This window comes from Phyllostomus hastatus, unplaced genomic scaffold, assembly GCF_019186645.2.
Source record: "Phyllostomus hastatus isolate PE091 unplaced genomic scaffold, TTU_PhHast_1.1 phas_contig_37, whole genome shotgun sequence".
NCBI lineage: Eukaryota > Metazoa > Chordata > Mammalia > Chiroptera > Phyllostomidae > Phyllostomus > Phyllostomus hastatus.
Genome location: NW_025333867.1, coordinates 8,593,288 through 8,611,680, shown reverse-complemented (window position 1 = coordinate 8,611,680; position 18,393 = coordinate 8,593,288). Strand labels below are relative to the sequence as shown.

The following is an 18,393-nucleotide window of genomic DNA, read 5'->3' as shown; positions in this document are numbered from 1 at the left end:
AAAAAGAACTGGAAAATGCAAAAATCAGGTGCTCAGAACAAGGTGAATTGCTAGAAGGCATGATAAGCAAGGCACAATCATTGAAGGTGAATTAAATTCCATTAAATCCTAAGTGCCTTTCCAAACAGAACACTTGTGACAGCGAGCATTTCCATCTGGTCCCGCATCGTAAAGCCAGTTGTTTTTTTTTAAATGAGAGCTTCCCCCTTAGTGTCCACACAGACTGTCTCCAATGCAGCGTGCACCCTCTTTCCATCCAATGAGAGGTCTCATTGCTGATGAGTCCAAGGTGCTCTTCCTGAGAAGAGGGGCTCTCCTTCTCCCTGTCATCTCAGAAGAATGTGTGCACACTACCAACTTTACTTTCCACCACGTCTTCCAGACTGGCTCATCCTACAGTCATACAGGGAAGCATCAGTCCTCAAAGGGGTTTTCCACATGACTTTCCACCATGACCTGAATTATACTTTCTTCCCCCCACATCCTGAAGTAGAACTGACTTACTCTTAGACCTGTCTTGACCTTGAAACAAGTGATTTTGGATCATCCAGAACACCCCAAAATCTTGTTTTTCTTTTCTCTCTTCAAAAGTCATTTTGAATTAGCTTGTTGTTTTTTTTTTTAATTTGGTTTAAGAAACTGTAGTCAAGTAAATTCTTATACAGTTAGTCAACTTGAAGCTTGGTGGACTTATAGGTCTCACAACTGTCTTTTGTAAATGTGTTAAATGTGATTCTTATAAGTACATTATTTCACTTTACTGTGCTTCTAGATTTTTATCTTAGGTAATCAATTTCTCAAGACATGAATAAAACTTACAACATTCCCTGAGCCTGGAAATCTTTTAAAATACAGCTTATTTACCATAGTTAAAAGAGAAGAATGGAAATAACTTGACATTGACTCAAATAATTGTTAAAGTTGTTTTTAATCGCTTAGTTTTAACTTGTTAAAAGACCAAGAAAAATAACTTGAAATCACTCCCCAAGTGTTTTCCTATAAATGATCTGAGGGTTTTGGATGAGCCAGAGCATTTTCATGACAATGAGTAGTTTGGGACTCTGGGCTGTGGTTGCAAGTGGCTAGATACTCCTAGGAAATTCTGCATCGGTTACGTTCTTCTGTCTTCGGCAGTTTAAATGTCTGTCTGAGGTCACAGAAATGATTAAAATAACCTCTTAGAGTTTCTTCTAGTCCTTTTACTCTCTGCCAAATAATGAAACAAAAAAATTTGGGGGTACTTTTCTTTATCTATTCATCTCTTGACTGACACTTGGGTTGTTTCCATGTTTTGGCATTTGGGAGTAATGCTGCAGAAAACATGGGTATGGTTGTATCTCTTGGAGATCCTGGTTTCACTTCCTTTGGATAGGCAACAGGAAGTGGAATTTCTGGATTATATGGCAGTTTTGTTTTTTATATTTTCAGGAAGCTTTATATTGTTTTTCATAGTGGCTGCTTCAATTTATCCAGCAGTGCACAAGGGTTCCATTTTATCCACATCCTCTCCAACACTTGTTATTGTCTTTCTGATAATGATTCTAACAGCTATGAGGTAATACCTCATCATGGTTTTGATTTGTACTTCCCTGAGTAGTGATGTTCAGTTCCTTTTTATATGTGTGTTGGCCATCTGTATGTCTTCTTAGAAAAAATACGTATTCAGATTATCTACTTATTTTATAAATTTTTATTGTTGGCACCATTACAGGTGTCCCCCATTCCCCTCCCCTTTTGCCCACCTACACCCAGTCCCTGCCCTCTCCTCTCTCTGGTCCTCACTACACTGCTGTCTGTGTCCAGGGGCCATGCATATGTTTGGCTAATCCTGGATTGTTTTCTGTGTATTGTATCAGTTTTTTAAATATATCTTAGGTATTAAGCCTTACCAGATATATAACTAGCAAATATTTACTTCTATTACATAGATTGCCTTTTCATTTGTTGAGCTCTTTTGCTAAGCAGAAGCTTTTTAGTTTGGTGTAGTTCTACTTGCTTATTTTTGCTTTGTTGCCTTTGCTTTTGGTGTTGGATCCAAAAAATTATTATCAAGACTGACATCAAAGAGCTTACTCCATATTTTTTGTTAGTTTGTTTAGTGGTTTTATGGTTTCTGGTCTTAATGTTCAAGCCTTCAACCCATTTTGAGTTGATTTTTTGTGTTTATGGTGTAAGTTACTGGTCCAGTTTAATTCTTTTGCATGTGGATGTCTAATTTCCCCAATGCCATTTATTGCAAAGCCTGTCCTTTCCCCATCTTATATTCAGGGTTCCTTTCTCATAAATTAATTGACCCTATATTTGGGGGCTCTTTTTATAATAACAGATCTCTTCAGATTTTCTATTTCTTCATGATTAAGTCTTCATAAGTTGTATGTTTTAGGCATTTATCCACTTCTCCAACGTTCTCAAATTTGTTGGCATGGAATTGTTCACAGTAGTTGCTCATGATCCTTTGCATTTCTGTGGTATCAGTTGTAAAGTCCTTCTTCATTTTCTTTGAGTTCTTTTCTTGAATGAGTGTGTGAAAATCTGCCAATTTTGTTTATCATTTAAGAAAATTAGATGTTAGTTTCAAGGATCTTATCTATTGTCTTCTTATTCTTTAATATTTTTATTTTGAAAAGTTTATATCACCAGAAATACAAATTAACTGTGCAAATTGTACTTGTAACCAGTAACACCTCACTTAACTCACTTTTAAATTCTAATAATTTAGACTTTAGATGAAAATAATTATCTGAAATATTATAAGGTTTGCTCTTACTTTCACATTATTGTATATATATTTTTGAGTTACTGTATCAGCTAGGATCTTCATTAAATGTTGATTAAGTAATTGCAATATACATCCTATCTTGTCATATTACCAACCAATTTCTTCTTTAATTTTAAAAAATTTGTATTGTTCCCTTTTGAGGGCTTATTAATGGGTGCACTCAAATTTAGAATTGTCATATTTTCCTGGTGATCAGAATCTTTTTATCATTATGAGGTGTCTGTCTTTCTCACTAGAATAGGAAAACCTATTTGGCCCAATATAGCTACCTCTACTTTTATGGTCAGTGTTTCCCTCAAATATATTTTCTGTTCTTTTTTGTCTCGAATTTCATGTTTATGTTAAAGATATGTTTCCTATAGACAACATACAGTATTTTTTTAACATACAGTATTTTTAAATCTAGTCTAACCATCTTTGTCCTTTAACTGGAGTATTTGGTCAACTTACATTTGAAATAGTTACTTAAATATTTGGAGTTTAATATGATGCCTTGCTATTTGTCATTTCTGTTTAGTGACTCTTTTTCTTTTTCTTTCCCTATTTTGGATTGATTATGTATTGTTTGTTTTACCTTTTTTCTCTGTGGTTTATTTTGGACGTTATGGACCCTTTTACTATTCTTCTTTTGGCTCTCTTAGACAGTACAAAATGCATTCTTGACTTATCAGAATCTAATATAATTGTGCAGATATATGCCACTTCTGGATACCTTTTTTTAAAAGCACTGTTAAGTGAGTTCATTCTAGTACAAACACCATAAAGCACTCTTACACAAACCTAGATAGTAAGTCTGCCATAGACCTAGGTTATATGGTGCAGTCTACTGTTCCTAGGCAAAAACTCTGTATGGCATGTTACCATAAAAACAACATGACATTAAGTCAAGCACAAGAGAAAATGATGCAATCAGGTGACGGTAAACACAACATACATGAGGCTGTGGGCACTGTAACATTCCATACTTTTTACAGCACACTGGTTTTTTATAAGTAGAAAAATTACCCTGTGAAATACTGATTAAAACTTATAATAACTACATAAATCAGTGACATAGTCATTTATTATCATTTTCAAGTGTTATGTACTCTACATAATTGTATCTGCTATACTTTCATGTAACTGGCAGCACAGCGGGTTTGTTTACACCAGCATCACCAAACACATGAGTAATATTTTGCACTACATCGTTTATGATGGCTACGATATCACCAGACAATAGGAACTTTTCAGCTCCATTATGATGTACAGGGCCACGTAGGTAGGTGTAGTCTTTTGTTGACCAAAATGTTATGCTGCACATGACAGTAATTGTACTTTCATTCTCTTCCCAGAACATGCAAGGACTTTAGAAATTTTACCTTAATTTTCTTCCCCAACTTCTATGCTATCATGTATTTTAATTTTGCATATATTTGAAATTCTGCAGACATTATTACCATGGATTTATATGGTCAATATTTATTTGGATTTATCATATGTATAATTTTTCTTGCTTTTAGTTCTTTTCTTACAACTTTGATGTTCCTTTTACATAAAGAATATTCTCTAGAATTTTTTTGAAGTCTGGTGATAATGAATTCTCTGAGCCTTTGTCTGAAAATACCTTGAGGAATATTTTTCCTGGGTGTAGAGTAATTCTGGTTTGGCAAGGCTTTTGGTGTTGTTTTTCTCAGCATGTTAAAAGAATCAGTCTATACTCTCTGGGTCCCATAATTTCTGTTGATTTATGTGTTGCCCTTCAAACTGCTGCTCCCCTGAGGGCACTTTGCCTTTTGATTCCATTGTTTTTATCTTATTTCTTTCATGATCATTTCTTACAGTCTTTGGACTTCTGCAGTTTTACTACAATGTGACTAGAGATGGATCTCTTTGTAGGATTCTGTTTGGGGGTTGAATAGGGTTTCTGAAATGTGTGAATTGATGTTTACATTAGTTTTAGAATACACATTTTAAAAGTTAGATCTTTAAATATTATTCTGCCTCACACTGTGTCTTGTCTTCTCTTGTCCTAGTAAGCATTTTCTTACTGACTGCTTTCAGTTGCTTATCCTCCCTTTTACATCTTCCACCCTTTTCTCTTTCTGGGCTTACTTCTTAGAGCTGTCTTTCTGGAAGAAATTATTTCTTATGGTCGGACAACTCAATTTTTTTTCCTGTCTCTACTTTGTTGATGTCTTATCTATTTTGTTCTTCATGTGTTAAGTTGTAGGATTTCTATTTCATTTTAATTCAGATATGCAGTGCCTCTTTCAAATTTCTAGTTTTCTGCTCAAATGCTTAATCTTGACTTTTATCACTATTCCAGTATTTGGAGCACTGTACTTGTGTTTGCATTCCCTGTTGGTGTGTGTGCTTGTTTTGTGTTTGGCATGGCTCCTCGCTCATCCACTTATCTTTGATTATGTGCTGGATATTGTATTTTAAAAAGCAGACTCTAAAAATAATTTGAGGTTTAGGAGTAATCTGTCCCCAGAAATGATTTTTGTTTGCTTCTGCCATGTGCCTGTGGGTAGTAGCAAACCAGAACAAATATAACCCAATACCAAGTATTGGAATTTTGGGGGCTGTCCAATGACTTACATTAGGGCTGTCTTTTGAACTCTTTTACTCATACTCATGAGGTATATAGCTCTTATGGTGCCAAATAAAAGCACAAGAGTTATAACGGGGACTCCACTCTTGACAGACCCAAACTCTGCCTACCTGTCCTTGAACATCATGAAAATCCTTGCTTCACTTCTCACTTACTTCTTTTGGATTAGAAAACAACCCTGGAGCAAAAGTGATCCCATTTTCCATATTCACCAGTTTATCCCAGATTGCTTAGTAGTTCTTCACAATCATATCAGCTCTCCTTTGTCTTTGGGCAAGTGCTTATTTGTTTTGGTCTTTTAGTTGTTAAGAGGTCTGAGTTACCTAGTTCACCATTGCAAGAATTAGATGTTCTCCATATGAATATCAATTGGATTCTACTTTGTGCTCTGGAATTTACTAGCTGTTTTAACCTTCAATAATTTATTTGTAGTTCATGGGCCTGTTCCTTCATGAATAAAAAGAAGGATTTCACTAGAGTTGCTTGGGACCCTGAAGTTCAACTTGATTAACCAAGTCTACTTGATTAGCACAATTTACTCCAGATCACCAACCAGCCTTTAGGATAAGAAGCCCAAAGAGAAGAATTACATAATACAGTGACTATTCTTCTTCTTGCTTTTTCCTATAGCTAAGAGGATCTAGAATATAGTAGGTGCTAGTAAGTATTTTAAGGAAAAAAAAGGAAATGCAAGGAAAAAGATTTGCTAAAATTTTGTTTTCAGCAGAGCCACTATCATCCTGCATGTCAGTACTTTCAGTCCAAGAACGCCATTTTATAGTCCTGTCACTTCCAAGATTGGGTGAAAACAAGAGGACTGAGATCAGTCTGGCTAAGGGGAATCTTGGGAAACATTATTAGCCAGTCCACCAGCTTTGTAGGAGCCAGGAAATGCAGCGTTTCAAGCCCCATTCCAAGGAGTACATTTGACAAGGTTTATATTAATCAAAGAGGCTTCTGTCCCCCATCCAGCATTGCATGAAGCCATCCCATTGCTGTAACAATCTGTATCGGAAGATAAAAGTCAAGAGCTTTTATCAGGAAAAACAAGAAGCCAGTTGACAGGGAGATCTTTGCAACCCCTCTTTGCCTGACAGTCTCTCCTACTGCATTTTTCTTTTTGCAGTTTCTGGGCATCTTTTCTAAGATACCTGCTTGTCAACTCCTTGTGAGATCCCACACAAATTATATCAGGGGAGATAAAGGACAATAAAAAGGGAAGGCCAAATCATCACCAGGTGGATCTTTAATAGTTTAAAAACTGGAGGGCTGTAATAGAATACTAATCCTATAGAATGAATGATCAGAAACACTGGCCAAGGCAAACTTGTCTTCATAACCCAACACTTAATGGGGCTGCTCTCCTATATTCAACTGAATATTGGTTTTTAAGCCTGCCTTTGACAATCAGAGTATTTGTCTTGTGACTTCCAGAAATCTATCTGTGAAACAAATTACAGTATTATAATTTTTCCTATGGCTATCAAGAAAGTATAGCAATCTCATAGACTACATTGTCAAGATTCTGCACATCTGATTCCTGCATCAATAGCAATCACTGAAAATTTCCAGTATAAACAAAGAAAATACAAACCCCTATCAAAGTTAATGGGTATGAACAGCCAACAGAGCAGAATTACAGAATGCAGGGACATTAGAGACCTGACCTTACAAAGGAAATTAAAGGTCTGTTTTATTGCTAAAGAAACATGGAAACTATTACCATTGTAAGTGCAGGTAATAAAGCTCTGAAATACAAAGTCCTTGTATTTCCACAGTCTCTAAGGGAAAGAAAGTCTGCCTAAGAACAGGATGTTAGCGGAGGGATTGTGTCGAATGAAGAAAATGAATGGATGGTCGGCCACAAAATTTGCCACAAACCTATGCGCACAGCCGAAAACAATGAGGCCTGCTGTGGCAGCTACTGCCTCTGTGCCCTCCTCATTCACTTCCACAAAAGACTTGTGGATGATTTTTGATATAAAAAGATCTCTGGTTCCTGACATGCCAGACAAGTCAGCCTTGCTATTAAAGAGATCCTCTACACCCAGGCGGGCTAGGTGTGAGTTGAGGTTGTAGCTCTCTTCCAGCTTGAACTTGGGCAAGCGAACATTGACTTCAGTGCTATGCAGATTCTCAGGTTTGGTCCACTCACGAAGTTTTTCCAAAGTCAATTGTTCCTCAATCTGGAATGACAATGGGCAAACAGAACAGGTGAGATCAATTTCATTCACATAAGTAAGGTAATAAAAGCATTATTGAAATGAATGGACTCATAATATCAGTTGCTAATTAGCTTCCTTCATGTTTTGTGCCAAAACAGATTCCATTTGGAGGATTTTGTTTCTTTTTAACAATTGGTGATAACAGAACAGAGCTTTGTTCCAAGCTATCAAGGGCACAAGTAACAGGGACTCTAGACATTGGCTCTACCAACTATTCAACCATCACCCACCCACTCATCCATCCATCCAGACCTTCCTAAATCCCTCCACACCCTGGAATACTATCATAAGAGACAAATATGGAAATACAATTAAAATAAGGAACACCTTGACTTTTATACCTTCTTTATATATGCAAATGGCTAATATTAAACCCCTTCCTGATAACAAGTTTGGTTAGGAAGAGGGTAGGGAAAAACCACACAACAGACTAGAGATACTAAAGAAAAAAACATAATCTTCACAATTTTACCTTAGCCTGGCGAGAAAGGTCACCACCTTTAAATTATATATAATAAATATCATACACAGTTTATGCGAGAAAACAGGCTTAGCTTTCAAGCTAATGCACCACACAAGTCTTTTCTACCATGTAGCTCTTAGAAACTGAATGCACAATCTATGTGAATCGTGATGAGAAAGAGCAGTATAATAATAGGGCTTCATAGAAGGTAAAACTATATACTAGACATGTTTTGGGTCTTTTTAATTTTGAAAAATTTGTTTCAATAAAACAATTCTAATTCTGCTGCACTTTCCTCTAAAGTTCACTTAAGGGCGTTTCCATGAGCTGCCACTGACTGATGTAAAATTTAATAGGTATCTTTAGATGGCCCCAACCAGAACCGTTCACTGACAATAGCTGGAAAGTTCAACTTAGGGCTTCAGAGTAGCAAACACTGATGGGCTAATTCACAAAGGAATGCAAAGAACTGGAAAGGAAAATCAAGCAGTTTCAGTAAATACATAAGAAGCTATCACATGCCACACACACAAGGCAGAATCGATATATCAGAGGGAAACATGGAGCATCAGTGTGGGAGCTGTTACCTTCTTCAGACCTGTGGATTCGTCCTCGATGTCATCTGGCAGCAAGATAACCATACTGAGCTCCCTGCCTTGGTAAGGCAGTTCCAACATACGACACTTAAGGTCCTCGATGTACCCATATGGAAATTTCCCCATCTGATACATCATTTTCACTGTCTTTGTGTCTTTCTGAACAGTTGAAAAAACAAGTCACTCACATTATTATCTGCTCTCTTTTATAGCAAAGAGTAATTTTATAATTACGTCACCTCACCTTATTCAATCTGAAAGGTACATCGGTTGTGGCTATTTCACTGAATTTCTTCTGCCAGTTTCCTTTGAAATAGATGGCATTAACTAGCACAAGTTTAGTCATCTTATCAACCACACCTGCAGCCAACAATTCTGGAATTTTCCCTAAAAAGATAAAGTATTTTTAAACATTTACGTATCAGAATTCCAAAATTGAACTGACATTTATTTGATAAGCACTAAAATTCAATTCAAATGCATACTTTTTACTTAATTTCCTTTAACATATTAAGTTAGGAAAAGCCCTGCCGGGATGTTTCAAAATTAAATAAACCACCTAAAAGTGTTTATTGGCTAAAAAACAGGACATTGAAAAACAGGAAAATTTTTTTCTGGAATGTATGAGAAACAATAGCCTTATTTTGTGAATGGCCATTCTTTTTCAGGGATGAAAAAGATTCCTTAATGAAAATGGTTTTAGTTACTAGTAAATAAATCACTTCTTCAGATCCTCCAAGTGGAAGCTACTCTCACAAAAAAAGATTGTAACAAATACCTGAAGGGTAGTAACAGTTACTCCACCACACACAATTTCCCCTGTGACCACGGCATGGCCAAGAAGAATTCCTTGTATGCGAGACAGGTGTTCAGTAGGTGCCTTGACTCAGTCTGTGACCAGATTAGAGAGAATTGTAGCAGGAAAACAGCTGAGACATAGCCGGTGCCACCTACCACCCCTGTGCTCAGGCAAGACATTGGCAAAAATATTTACAGCCACAGCAGTTTGTATCACAAGTATCAGGATATTCTTTTCCATAATGTGACCAGGCTGGATTTTCCTCAAAATTTATCCTTTCTATTTTACATTCAATGTTAGTTTTCATTTTAAAAGGTAGCTTTGAGAACTTACAGGGAAAAAAAATATTTAGCTGCTTCAGTTAAATCATGTTTAAGTTTTCACTTTGAGGTATTTCTACATTTGAAAGCTGTCTGGCACTGGGCAGTGGAAGAGTTTACTGCCAAGGTCGGGATGAGGACAGAGGAAAAAGGCAGGGGAATCATTAGCTGGTTGGGAAGGTAAAAAGAAGAAAAAATAAGACCACTGTGTAATGACTACATTGGGCCCACTCTCTTACCTTCAGTCTGCCCTTTGACCCACTCATTTATCACCTTCCTTGCATCTTCAGAGGCATGCTCAAAATCCACACTGGCCAATTCAGCACCATACATCTTCTGAGTTGAAGCTAAGAACTCCTGTTGGGAAGAAAGAAAAAGAGAGAGAGGGTGGCAAGGGGAAGGAAGGGAAGGGAAGAAAGAAAGAAAATGCCTTGAGTAACTCCTACTACATACAGAAATGGTTTTCTAAAATCCTTAAAGCAACAGAAATTGCCCTAAAAGCCGTAAATTTTATTGTAACAAAACAAATTCTAACCCTTATACTTTTTGCATTGTGGTAAAAACACATAACATTAAATTTACCATCTTAACCATTTTTAAGTGAACAGTTCTATAGTTTTGGTACTGTATAAAACTGACAACTCTTTTCCAACATTTGATTAACATTTATACATGCAAATGGCTTATATTAAACCTCTTCCTGATAACAAGTTTGGTTAGGAAGAGGGTAGAGAAAAACCACACAACAGACTAGAGATACTAAAGAAAAAGCATAATCTTCACAGTTTTACCTTATACTCTTTACCTTTACTCTTGATAGTGCTCAAGAATGTCTCATTGTCTAGTGAATTTTAGAACATGACTATAAAGTACTTACAGGGAGGAAAGTATAGGTTTTCTCGCCATATAACCTATTAGCAAGTTTCAGGATATAGGGAGCTCCACGCTTGTTGATATCAGCATTCAGACTCTGAAATCTTGAATGAATATCCTCAACTGCATCAAAATGAAGAGTCTAATATTAAAAAAAAAACATTCTTTCTATAACTATTTATTTTGAAACTGATTCCTGGGTATTTGCTTCTAGCAAACTAAATTAATGTGTTTCTATTATGAATTATTGATAACTCCTAGCATAACAATAATAACAATAGGTTATTACTTGTTCATGGGAGAACAACTAATACAGAATTTATTTTATACCTCTGTGAGAAGTAAAAATAACATATGAAGCTGTTTCATATCACTTTTTGTTACAGTTATAGTTCTACAAATATGAGTGGCTAAAAAGCTAAGCATTTACATATGTCTGCTTTTTCCAAGTAAATCATACATGTATGTTTATATGTAAATTCTGTATCAAATATAGTTTTAATGAAAGTTCTCAGAAATAAACAGTAAAAATAAGAATCATCACCTATGCAGAAACACAAAGATATTACAGATTAATAGGTTTTATAAATTACACTATCAGTAGCTCATTAAAAATAACACCTATAAAGTTCATATTTGGCAAAAAATTTAATTCCCACATTACAAATCAAGTGTCCCTTTATAGTTTTATGAGGCCTGGGCTGGTTCCTTGTTTTAACATGCAAAGAACAAATCTACCCACTACACAAAGTTCAGTTACTTACCAAGATATGGAATGTTTGCAGAGTTGCTATGATCAAATAGAAATGTAGGGAACCCTTAGAACTATTTTTTTGAGGTAATAAAGTCCCTGGTGGATTTTGGAAAACTTTAAGATACTTTAATATCTGCGGTGTTAAAGATGGTTGGTTTTCAGACAGTACAGTAACACAAGCACTGCGGCTGGAACAGGTCAATAAACTTGAATCCAGGGATGGACCTTCCCTAATTACAGACACCACATAATTTGTGATTGGCATGCTAGAAAGACTTTTGCTTTTGGGACTCATTTCCCCTAGTTTCAAGGAAAGCCAAAGCTCCCCTCTCAGAATTAAAGAACAAGTAGCCCGGAAGTGCCCTCCACACCCATCAAGGTCAGGTGGAAGGCTAGGCAGATAGGCGTTACTGCTTCTTTTCTCCTGCTGTAAGAGTGACCTGCTATACCTGCCACGGCTTGGTCCTGTCTCTGCAGCTCTGCACCTCTGCCCTTTCCTTGTAGTGCCCTCCTGTTCACACAGGCACTCAGTGCCAGGCACAGGACCAGGCTCCACGAGTGCAGAAGCACATTGTCACCTGTTCCCTCAAAAAGGCAACACCACCAACTTCTCCAACTTCTCATGTTTCCTATGTGTCATTTGTACTTAAAAGTGACATTACGTAAGAGGCACTATTTATGTGCAACAGGTTACATGCAAAGCAGAAACAGAAAAATCTTAGTCCAAGAGGAGATGCTCTCAAAAAATTTGCCCACTGGAATAGAAGCAACACACCAAGATTCTTGTGCTTTCTTCACTGCTGTATCTTCAACCAAAGAAAATATGGTACCCAGCACACAGTATATGCTCAGTAAAAACTCGATTGTGAATGAAAGCCAGTAAAGCAGGAATTGTTCTTGGGGATTTTCTGAAAGTCCGGACTCATAATGAATACTTGTGGAACACAGAAATACAATTTTTAAAATACACTGTAAGTATGGTGATTGGGGAGGAGGGAGAGAGGGGTATAAGGGTAATGAAAAAATACAATAAAATGTTTTAAAATAATGAAATAAAATACACTGTGAAAGCTCAAAGGCACAACTTTTTAGTACACGCTTTCAGGGAAACCATACCATTTCTCTTTATTTCTACTGACCTTGGACATCTGTGCCGCAGTAGTGCCTCTGGTCCCCAGAAAGATCATGGCCAGAGCTGATGAAATGCTTATGGGAGAGATGAAGATGTTTCCAGTAGGGTTGTCCTCATTCAGGGTGCGGAAAAGGTCCACTGCAAACCGGGTGTTTGCCATGCTCAGCTGTTCCATGGTGGAAGCTACAATGTAGAACAGAGGCCCAAGCACACCAGCAAATCAGGCAATGGCATGTCTCCATGTCTTCCTCACCCTGAAGCACCCTGGCACTTTTCTGTACTTTTCCCTCCTCTCCCTTCCCTCCCCCTTTCCTTTTGCTCCCTCCCCCCATTCCTTTTTTTATTAAAGAAGGGAAGAACACTGTCTCAGGAGCACAAATGTGAGAACTAGGGATAACTGGCCAAGGCTCTAACAGCGACCCCAGTTCACAACCCAGGGTGTATCCTAAAGGGCTCTGACCTTTGGGAGCACACATTCCCCACCCTTTACCTGTAATAAGAATGCTTCTATTAGAAAGTCATAGCAACTTGCCCTGGCTGGAGTAGCTCAGTGGATTGAGCTCGGGCTGCGAACCAAAGTGTGGCAGGTTCGATTCCCAGTCAGGGTACATGCCTGGGTTGCTGGCCATGATTCCCAGCAAACGCACATTAACGTTTCTCTCTCTCTCTCTCTTTCTCCCTCCCTTCCCTCTCTAAAAATGTAAAAAAAAAATCTTAAAAACATTCTTAAAAAAAAAGAGAAAGTCATAGCTACCTACTATGCATTAAAGCAAATTCCAGCAGAATGATATAAATACCCTCATTTTCAAGATTTCAGTTGCTAATGTTTAATGAGGTTAAGTGTCCCATAGCGGTATACGATAGGAGAGTTTGAAAACCCAACACAGGCCCCAGGCTCAGATGCTGAAGCCCAGCAGCCAGAAGGTGGCAAGCATCCTCTATGACACTCCCTCCTGGTGCAGGTGACCCAGCCTTCCACCTGGGCTTGGCTGCCAGCTTACCAACCGTGACTTCTCTCAGAGGCTTAGTTTCCCCACATACAGGCAAGGAAGAACAGTTGTGCTGGCTGCTTCGCTTGCAAGTAATACACTGAATTATTATTGTTGTTGCAAAGCAATCTCTAGGGTCACATCGACCTCCTCTCCCTCCTTCCCTCCCTCCATCCTCAGAAATGGGAAGCGGTTCGGCCCCAGGGCTGCCTAGAAAATTTCACAGACAGCTCAAAGAGGAAGGGTGTCCCGGAAGTAAGAAAAATAGTCGGATCTCAGGCCTCGGCTCTGGCTTCTAGCCACTCTGCCCCAATTTCCATCCCTCGCAGGCAAGCCTGCCCTCCCACCCTGGACTTACTGCGGAGGATTCGGTCTCACCCGGGACCGTGTGTACAGCGGCGGCTGAAGCACTGCGGAAGTGGGGAGCGGGTCGTGGTGGGGCGGGGGTGTCGGTGTCGGTGGGGGTGGGGGTGGGGTGAGGGTGGGGCGCGGAGCAGTCTGGGCAAACACGCAGGGGCTGCCGCGTCTCCGGGTCACCAAGGGCCAATGTCTTGCTGGTCTGAGAGGGCTCGCAGATCGGAGCCGCGAGGACCCTCCCCTGCTGGCCAGCCCAGACCCACTTTCTTCAAGATCCTCAGGTCGGGTCTTAACTGCAGCTCACTGGTTCGGTGGTTCTAGGGATCCAAGAAAGTAGGAAGCGCCCCAAGGCCTTTATATAGTTGCAAGGGTGGAGCGCTGCTGCCCTAGTGGGTGGGAGGGGAGGGGACGAGTGGGGAGGAGACAGGAGGGGAGGGAAATGAGAGGAGAGGGGAGGGCAGGGAGGGGAGGGGCGTTCACCGCGGGCGTGCAAAACAGTGGCTCTTCCCCCCAGATTACTTCCTAGGAGTCTGGGCATTGCCTTGTAGAAACCTCCATGTAGTACACTACTCAGGGGACCAGCACCTTTTTGAGTCTAGGCAAACTCAGATATGTGGCAAGGACCTGGTGGCCTGTCTTGCCCTAGGTGTGAATGACTCAGATAACAGAACACGTCATCTCTCAGAGGGCTGACTAGCCCTTTCTGGAATGTGATCTATATACTCCAAAATCTGTGTGTGTGTGTGTGTGTGTGTGTGTGTGTGTGTGTGTGTGTGTGTGTGTGTTTGAGAGGGAGGAATCAGTTCTGTCAAGTAATGGTCATTAGCCCCACTTCAGTGCCCACAGGAATCCCCTGTTTGGGCTGTGGTGAAACAGGAAGTTTTATTCACTGACAACAGCCCAATGGTCTTACAGCACAGCTGAGGGAAGAGCACTGCTGTGGAACAGCTCAATAGTGTTACAGCTCACTTATAAAGCAGCATGGCAGCAAGGTGGCGCTGTCTAGGTAGCCAGCTCTGCTCCACCTCTCCATTGCTAGTCTTCCTGTTTCTCTGGAAAGGGCAGCCTTGGGTGGAAAGAGAAAGTGTGCTCCCAGATCCAGGGAAAAAGCTGACTTGTACAGAGAGAAGTCCCCACCCCTCAAGCAAAAGGGAACTCCAAATTCTCACTGTTTAATTGGTCCAAAATCACTGTCCTGATTGGTCAGAATGGAGTTGCTCTGATTGTTTGGTGAAGATGTTGATGGGGCATATAGCTATGCAGCTGCAGTTGGATGATGAAAGTCATAGTCCTATTGGTGGAAAAACTATTCCAGGAACTTCTTTCTAAGGTTTGGCCCAGATGAGAGGGGTAGAATGCCTTCAGTTCAGTGTGGAAGGCAGGTAGTTCAGTGCAGGCCTTAGAGACAAGGTATGTTTGTTTGTGAGGCCCCTGTGCAGAAATGGCTGCAAGCCTGTTTTTTGAAGTTGAGTCCAGTTAGCCACTAGGAATCCTTCTGGCAGATGTATCTTCTTTCTCAGGGTTCCCAGTTCCAAACAATCACCTTGATGTCACTATCTTTAGAAACTGAAATAAAACCAGCCCCAATACTCCCCTACAGTTGAGGGATACATTGCTATTTCCAGGGGCAGGGGGTCTTCTCCCGCACTAAATGCCTGGGTATGTAATTTCACCAAAATTTATAGTACTCTAGGGTCTAAATTAATTCTCCATTTATGAAACTTCTTCCCTGTTTTCTTGCAAATCTCAACATAAAACAGCAACAAAGGAAAAAATCCTATTTTTCTTTTTGCTATGGATCGTATACTGTGAATAGGTTTCTAGATTTTTTTTTTTACTCTGAATGCTGGTTTGTAATGAAAAGAGTCAAGGAAGATTCATTGAGTGATAAAAATGCTCTTCATACTGTTTTTTAAAAGAAAGAGTTCAATCACCAAGATTTTAGAGTGTTTCACCATTTATTAAATAAAGAAACCAGCATTTGTTGAAAGCCACTCTGATAAATTCAAGTGGTTTGATCAAATCTTGTAACCTCTTCACCATTTCTCACAGAACTAGAGAACCACTTACTAGCTTCTACAAAGAGGTCAGTGTGAGAAAGTCAAGAATGAGAGGCTGCACTGGTTGGCGGATGCTGACCAGCAGTATACATCTCTGCTGCAGATGCTCGTCGAAAAACAAGAAAAACCTACACAGAGACAACCAGGTCCTGTGGGGAAATAGGGACAGAATAGCCACTCTCTCTCTAGTGTAGAGCGCCTCATATCCATTCCCAAGCAGATTTTTATTGAGAATCCAGACTTAGTTTGTGGATTCACAGTCTGGCAGAAAGATAAAAAAAAGTAGGTGACTTATAATGGTGCAGACAGGACCCCCGCTGTGATTCTAGGCAGAGCTTGGAATTTTATCATTTGAAAGGTCTAACAGGGCTCAAAGGGCTAGTTTTGGTTTCTTGTCTGTGCCTTCCAATTCTAATCTAATAACATCCTCCAGCAAACAGATCTCACAGGATCTTGCATATTCTGTGTCCCAGGCCTGATTACCCCGGGGGTCTGCAGTTTCTGGTCTGGGCTGCACTGCCCCTGCTATTTCCGCAGGCCTGAGTTAACAGAGAAGACAAAGGAAGCCAGGAGACTTGGATTTCTCACTTCTAAAAACAAGGACTCAGGCTTTGACGAAGCCAAGGGGGCAGGGGTTGATGTCCATCACCCCTTCATTTTCACAGCCCCGAGTCTCTACCCAGAAGGCTCCACGTGATCATGCCTGTCTTAGATATTTCACTCCTTGGGGAATCTTACCCGTCATTGGCTAACTGATCAAGCTTAGGAGGTTTATGCACAGAACAGGCAGCGTTCATGCCAGGGAAATAAGTTTTTGTCTCCTTAGTGGCTCCTGGTCCAGAGGTCTCTCACTCAGCCTAAGTCACGGGGGGCTTCCTGAGACCAGGCAGGGCATTACCCAACAGCACTGAGCTGTTAAAATTAATATCTAAGACACATAAAGAAGAAACATCCTTAATTTTGTGTTTTCTGCTGACATTTTGTATTTGTGCTTACCTTGAGTTAGCAATGTGGGTTAAATATAAAATGAAGCCACTTTCTAAATTAATATATATAAGGTTCAGACAAAATTGCTCTTAATATATCAGTCAGTCAGTACATTTACGGTCCAGGGTTGAGGCAAAGTAAGTATTCTGTCAAACCACATTGGAGTGTTCCACTTGTGGCTTTAAAATATAAATGGGTAGCCCTGGCTGGGTGGCTCAGTTGGTAGGAGTGTCATCCCATGCACAAAAAGTTGTGGGTTCCATCCTGATCAGGGCACCTACCAAGCTGCAGTTTCCATCCCCATTCGAGGTATGTGCGTGAGACAACCAGTCAATGTGTTTCTCTCTCTCTCTCTCTCTCTCTCTCTCTATCACTCTCTTCCTCTCTCCCCTCCCTGTTTACTCTTCATCTAAGAAAATCAATGAATAGGTGCTCAGGTGAGGATTAAAAAATAAAAAATTAAAATAAATAAATGGCCATAGTTAAAGTCAGAGATACTTATACATTCGTGATGGCACAGCAGTCTGGTACAGCATTGGGTGTATCTACTAAACTTGAGCACATGCATACCCGAGCTACAATCCATGAATTTCAGCCCTGGGGAGATTTTTCCTTACAAATATGTCTGTGAGCATGTGCACCTGCTCACATGTACAAGAATAACAGCATGATTTGAATCACACCCACATTAGAAACCACATAAATGCCCATCAGCAGCAGAACAGATAAATAAATACAACATATTAATACACAATAAGGAAAATGAACAAACTACAGCAATGCATAATAAGATAGCTGAATCTCACACATACACTGTTTAATGAAAGAACACAGGCACAAAAGAGCTGTGTGGTTCTGGTTATAGAAAGTTCAAAGACAGGCAGAACTACTCTATGGTGTTTGAGATCAGGGGATTGGATTGGCTGTATTTCCTTATTTTCCATATTCTCGATGTTGGAGAGACTGCTTCTTCCAGCACTAATTCCTGGAGATAGCAAGTGACTCCCTGATGGCCCTATCAGTGTACCTTTGATATAACTTTCAGTGACCACACTCTCAAATATCTCCTCTATCAAACTCTTCATGCCAAGCCAATATCTCCTCCGTTCTAAACCACATCAGCTCCAGGCACCAAACAACTAGAGATCACTTGTATAGTAGAGCCCACCCAAATTACTTAAGCTATCTAATCTAAACTTAGTGTACCTAGCCTGCCTTGCCCATTCCTTCCTGCAAGAATCCCTGCAAAAGTGCAGGCCCATGGTCTTTCTTCTCCCCTCTTTGCCTCCTGGTGCTTCCTAGGGTCCATGTGGTGTATCAAATGCTATTTTTAAGTATCTGTGAGTTTAAATTCTTCCTTTGTGGCAGTCATTTTTTTGTCAGATGTTTTACTATACCTCATTAGAACAAACCCCAGGTCCATTTTTAATACAAGAGTTGTGAGTGGGAGTGTCAGAGGGGTA

General features: G+C 39.7%; 1 protein-coding gene across 1 annotated transcript; it reads right to left on the bottom strand.

Annotated features, from left to right (window-relative positions):
* Window positions 1–6,603: 6,603 nt before the first annotated feature.
* Window positions 6,604–14,010, bottom strand: LOC123820758 (leukocyte elastase inhibitor-like). The gene is made up of 7 exons (XM_045841687.1): window positions 13,885–14,010; window positions 12,545–12,720; window positions 10,656–10,793; window positions 10,018–10,135; window positions 8,904–9,046; window positions 8,651–8,818; window positions 6,604–7,561 (listed from the first exon to the last, which is right to left on the bottom strand). The coding sequence occupies exons 2-7, from the start codon at window positions 12,710–12,712 to the stop codon at window positions 7,157–7,159; spliced, it is 1,140 nt and encodes a 379-aa protein (XP_045697643.1). The 5' UTR covers window positions 12,713–12,720; window positions 13,885–14,010; the 3' UTR covers window positions 6,604–7,156.
* Window positions 14,011–18,393: the final 4,383 nt, after the last annotated feature.

What these genes read in the sequence shown, in the direction of transcription:
- LOC123820758 (XM_045841687.1), bottom strand. Translation starts at nt 12,712, where the DNA reads ATGGAACAGCTGAGCATGGCAAACACCCGGTTTGCAGTGGACCTTTTC. An exon ending in GGTCAAAGGGCAGACTGAAG is followed by an intron (nt 9,047 to 10,017) that starts GTAAGAGAGTGG and finishes TTATCTTTTTAG; the next exon opens with GGAAAATTCCAGAATTGTTG. An exon ending in AATCCACAGGTCTGAAGAAG is followed by an intron (nt 7,562 to 8,650) that starts GTAACAGCTCCC and finishes TTGTCATTCCAG; the next exon opens with ATTGAGGAACAATTGACTTT.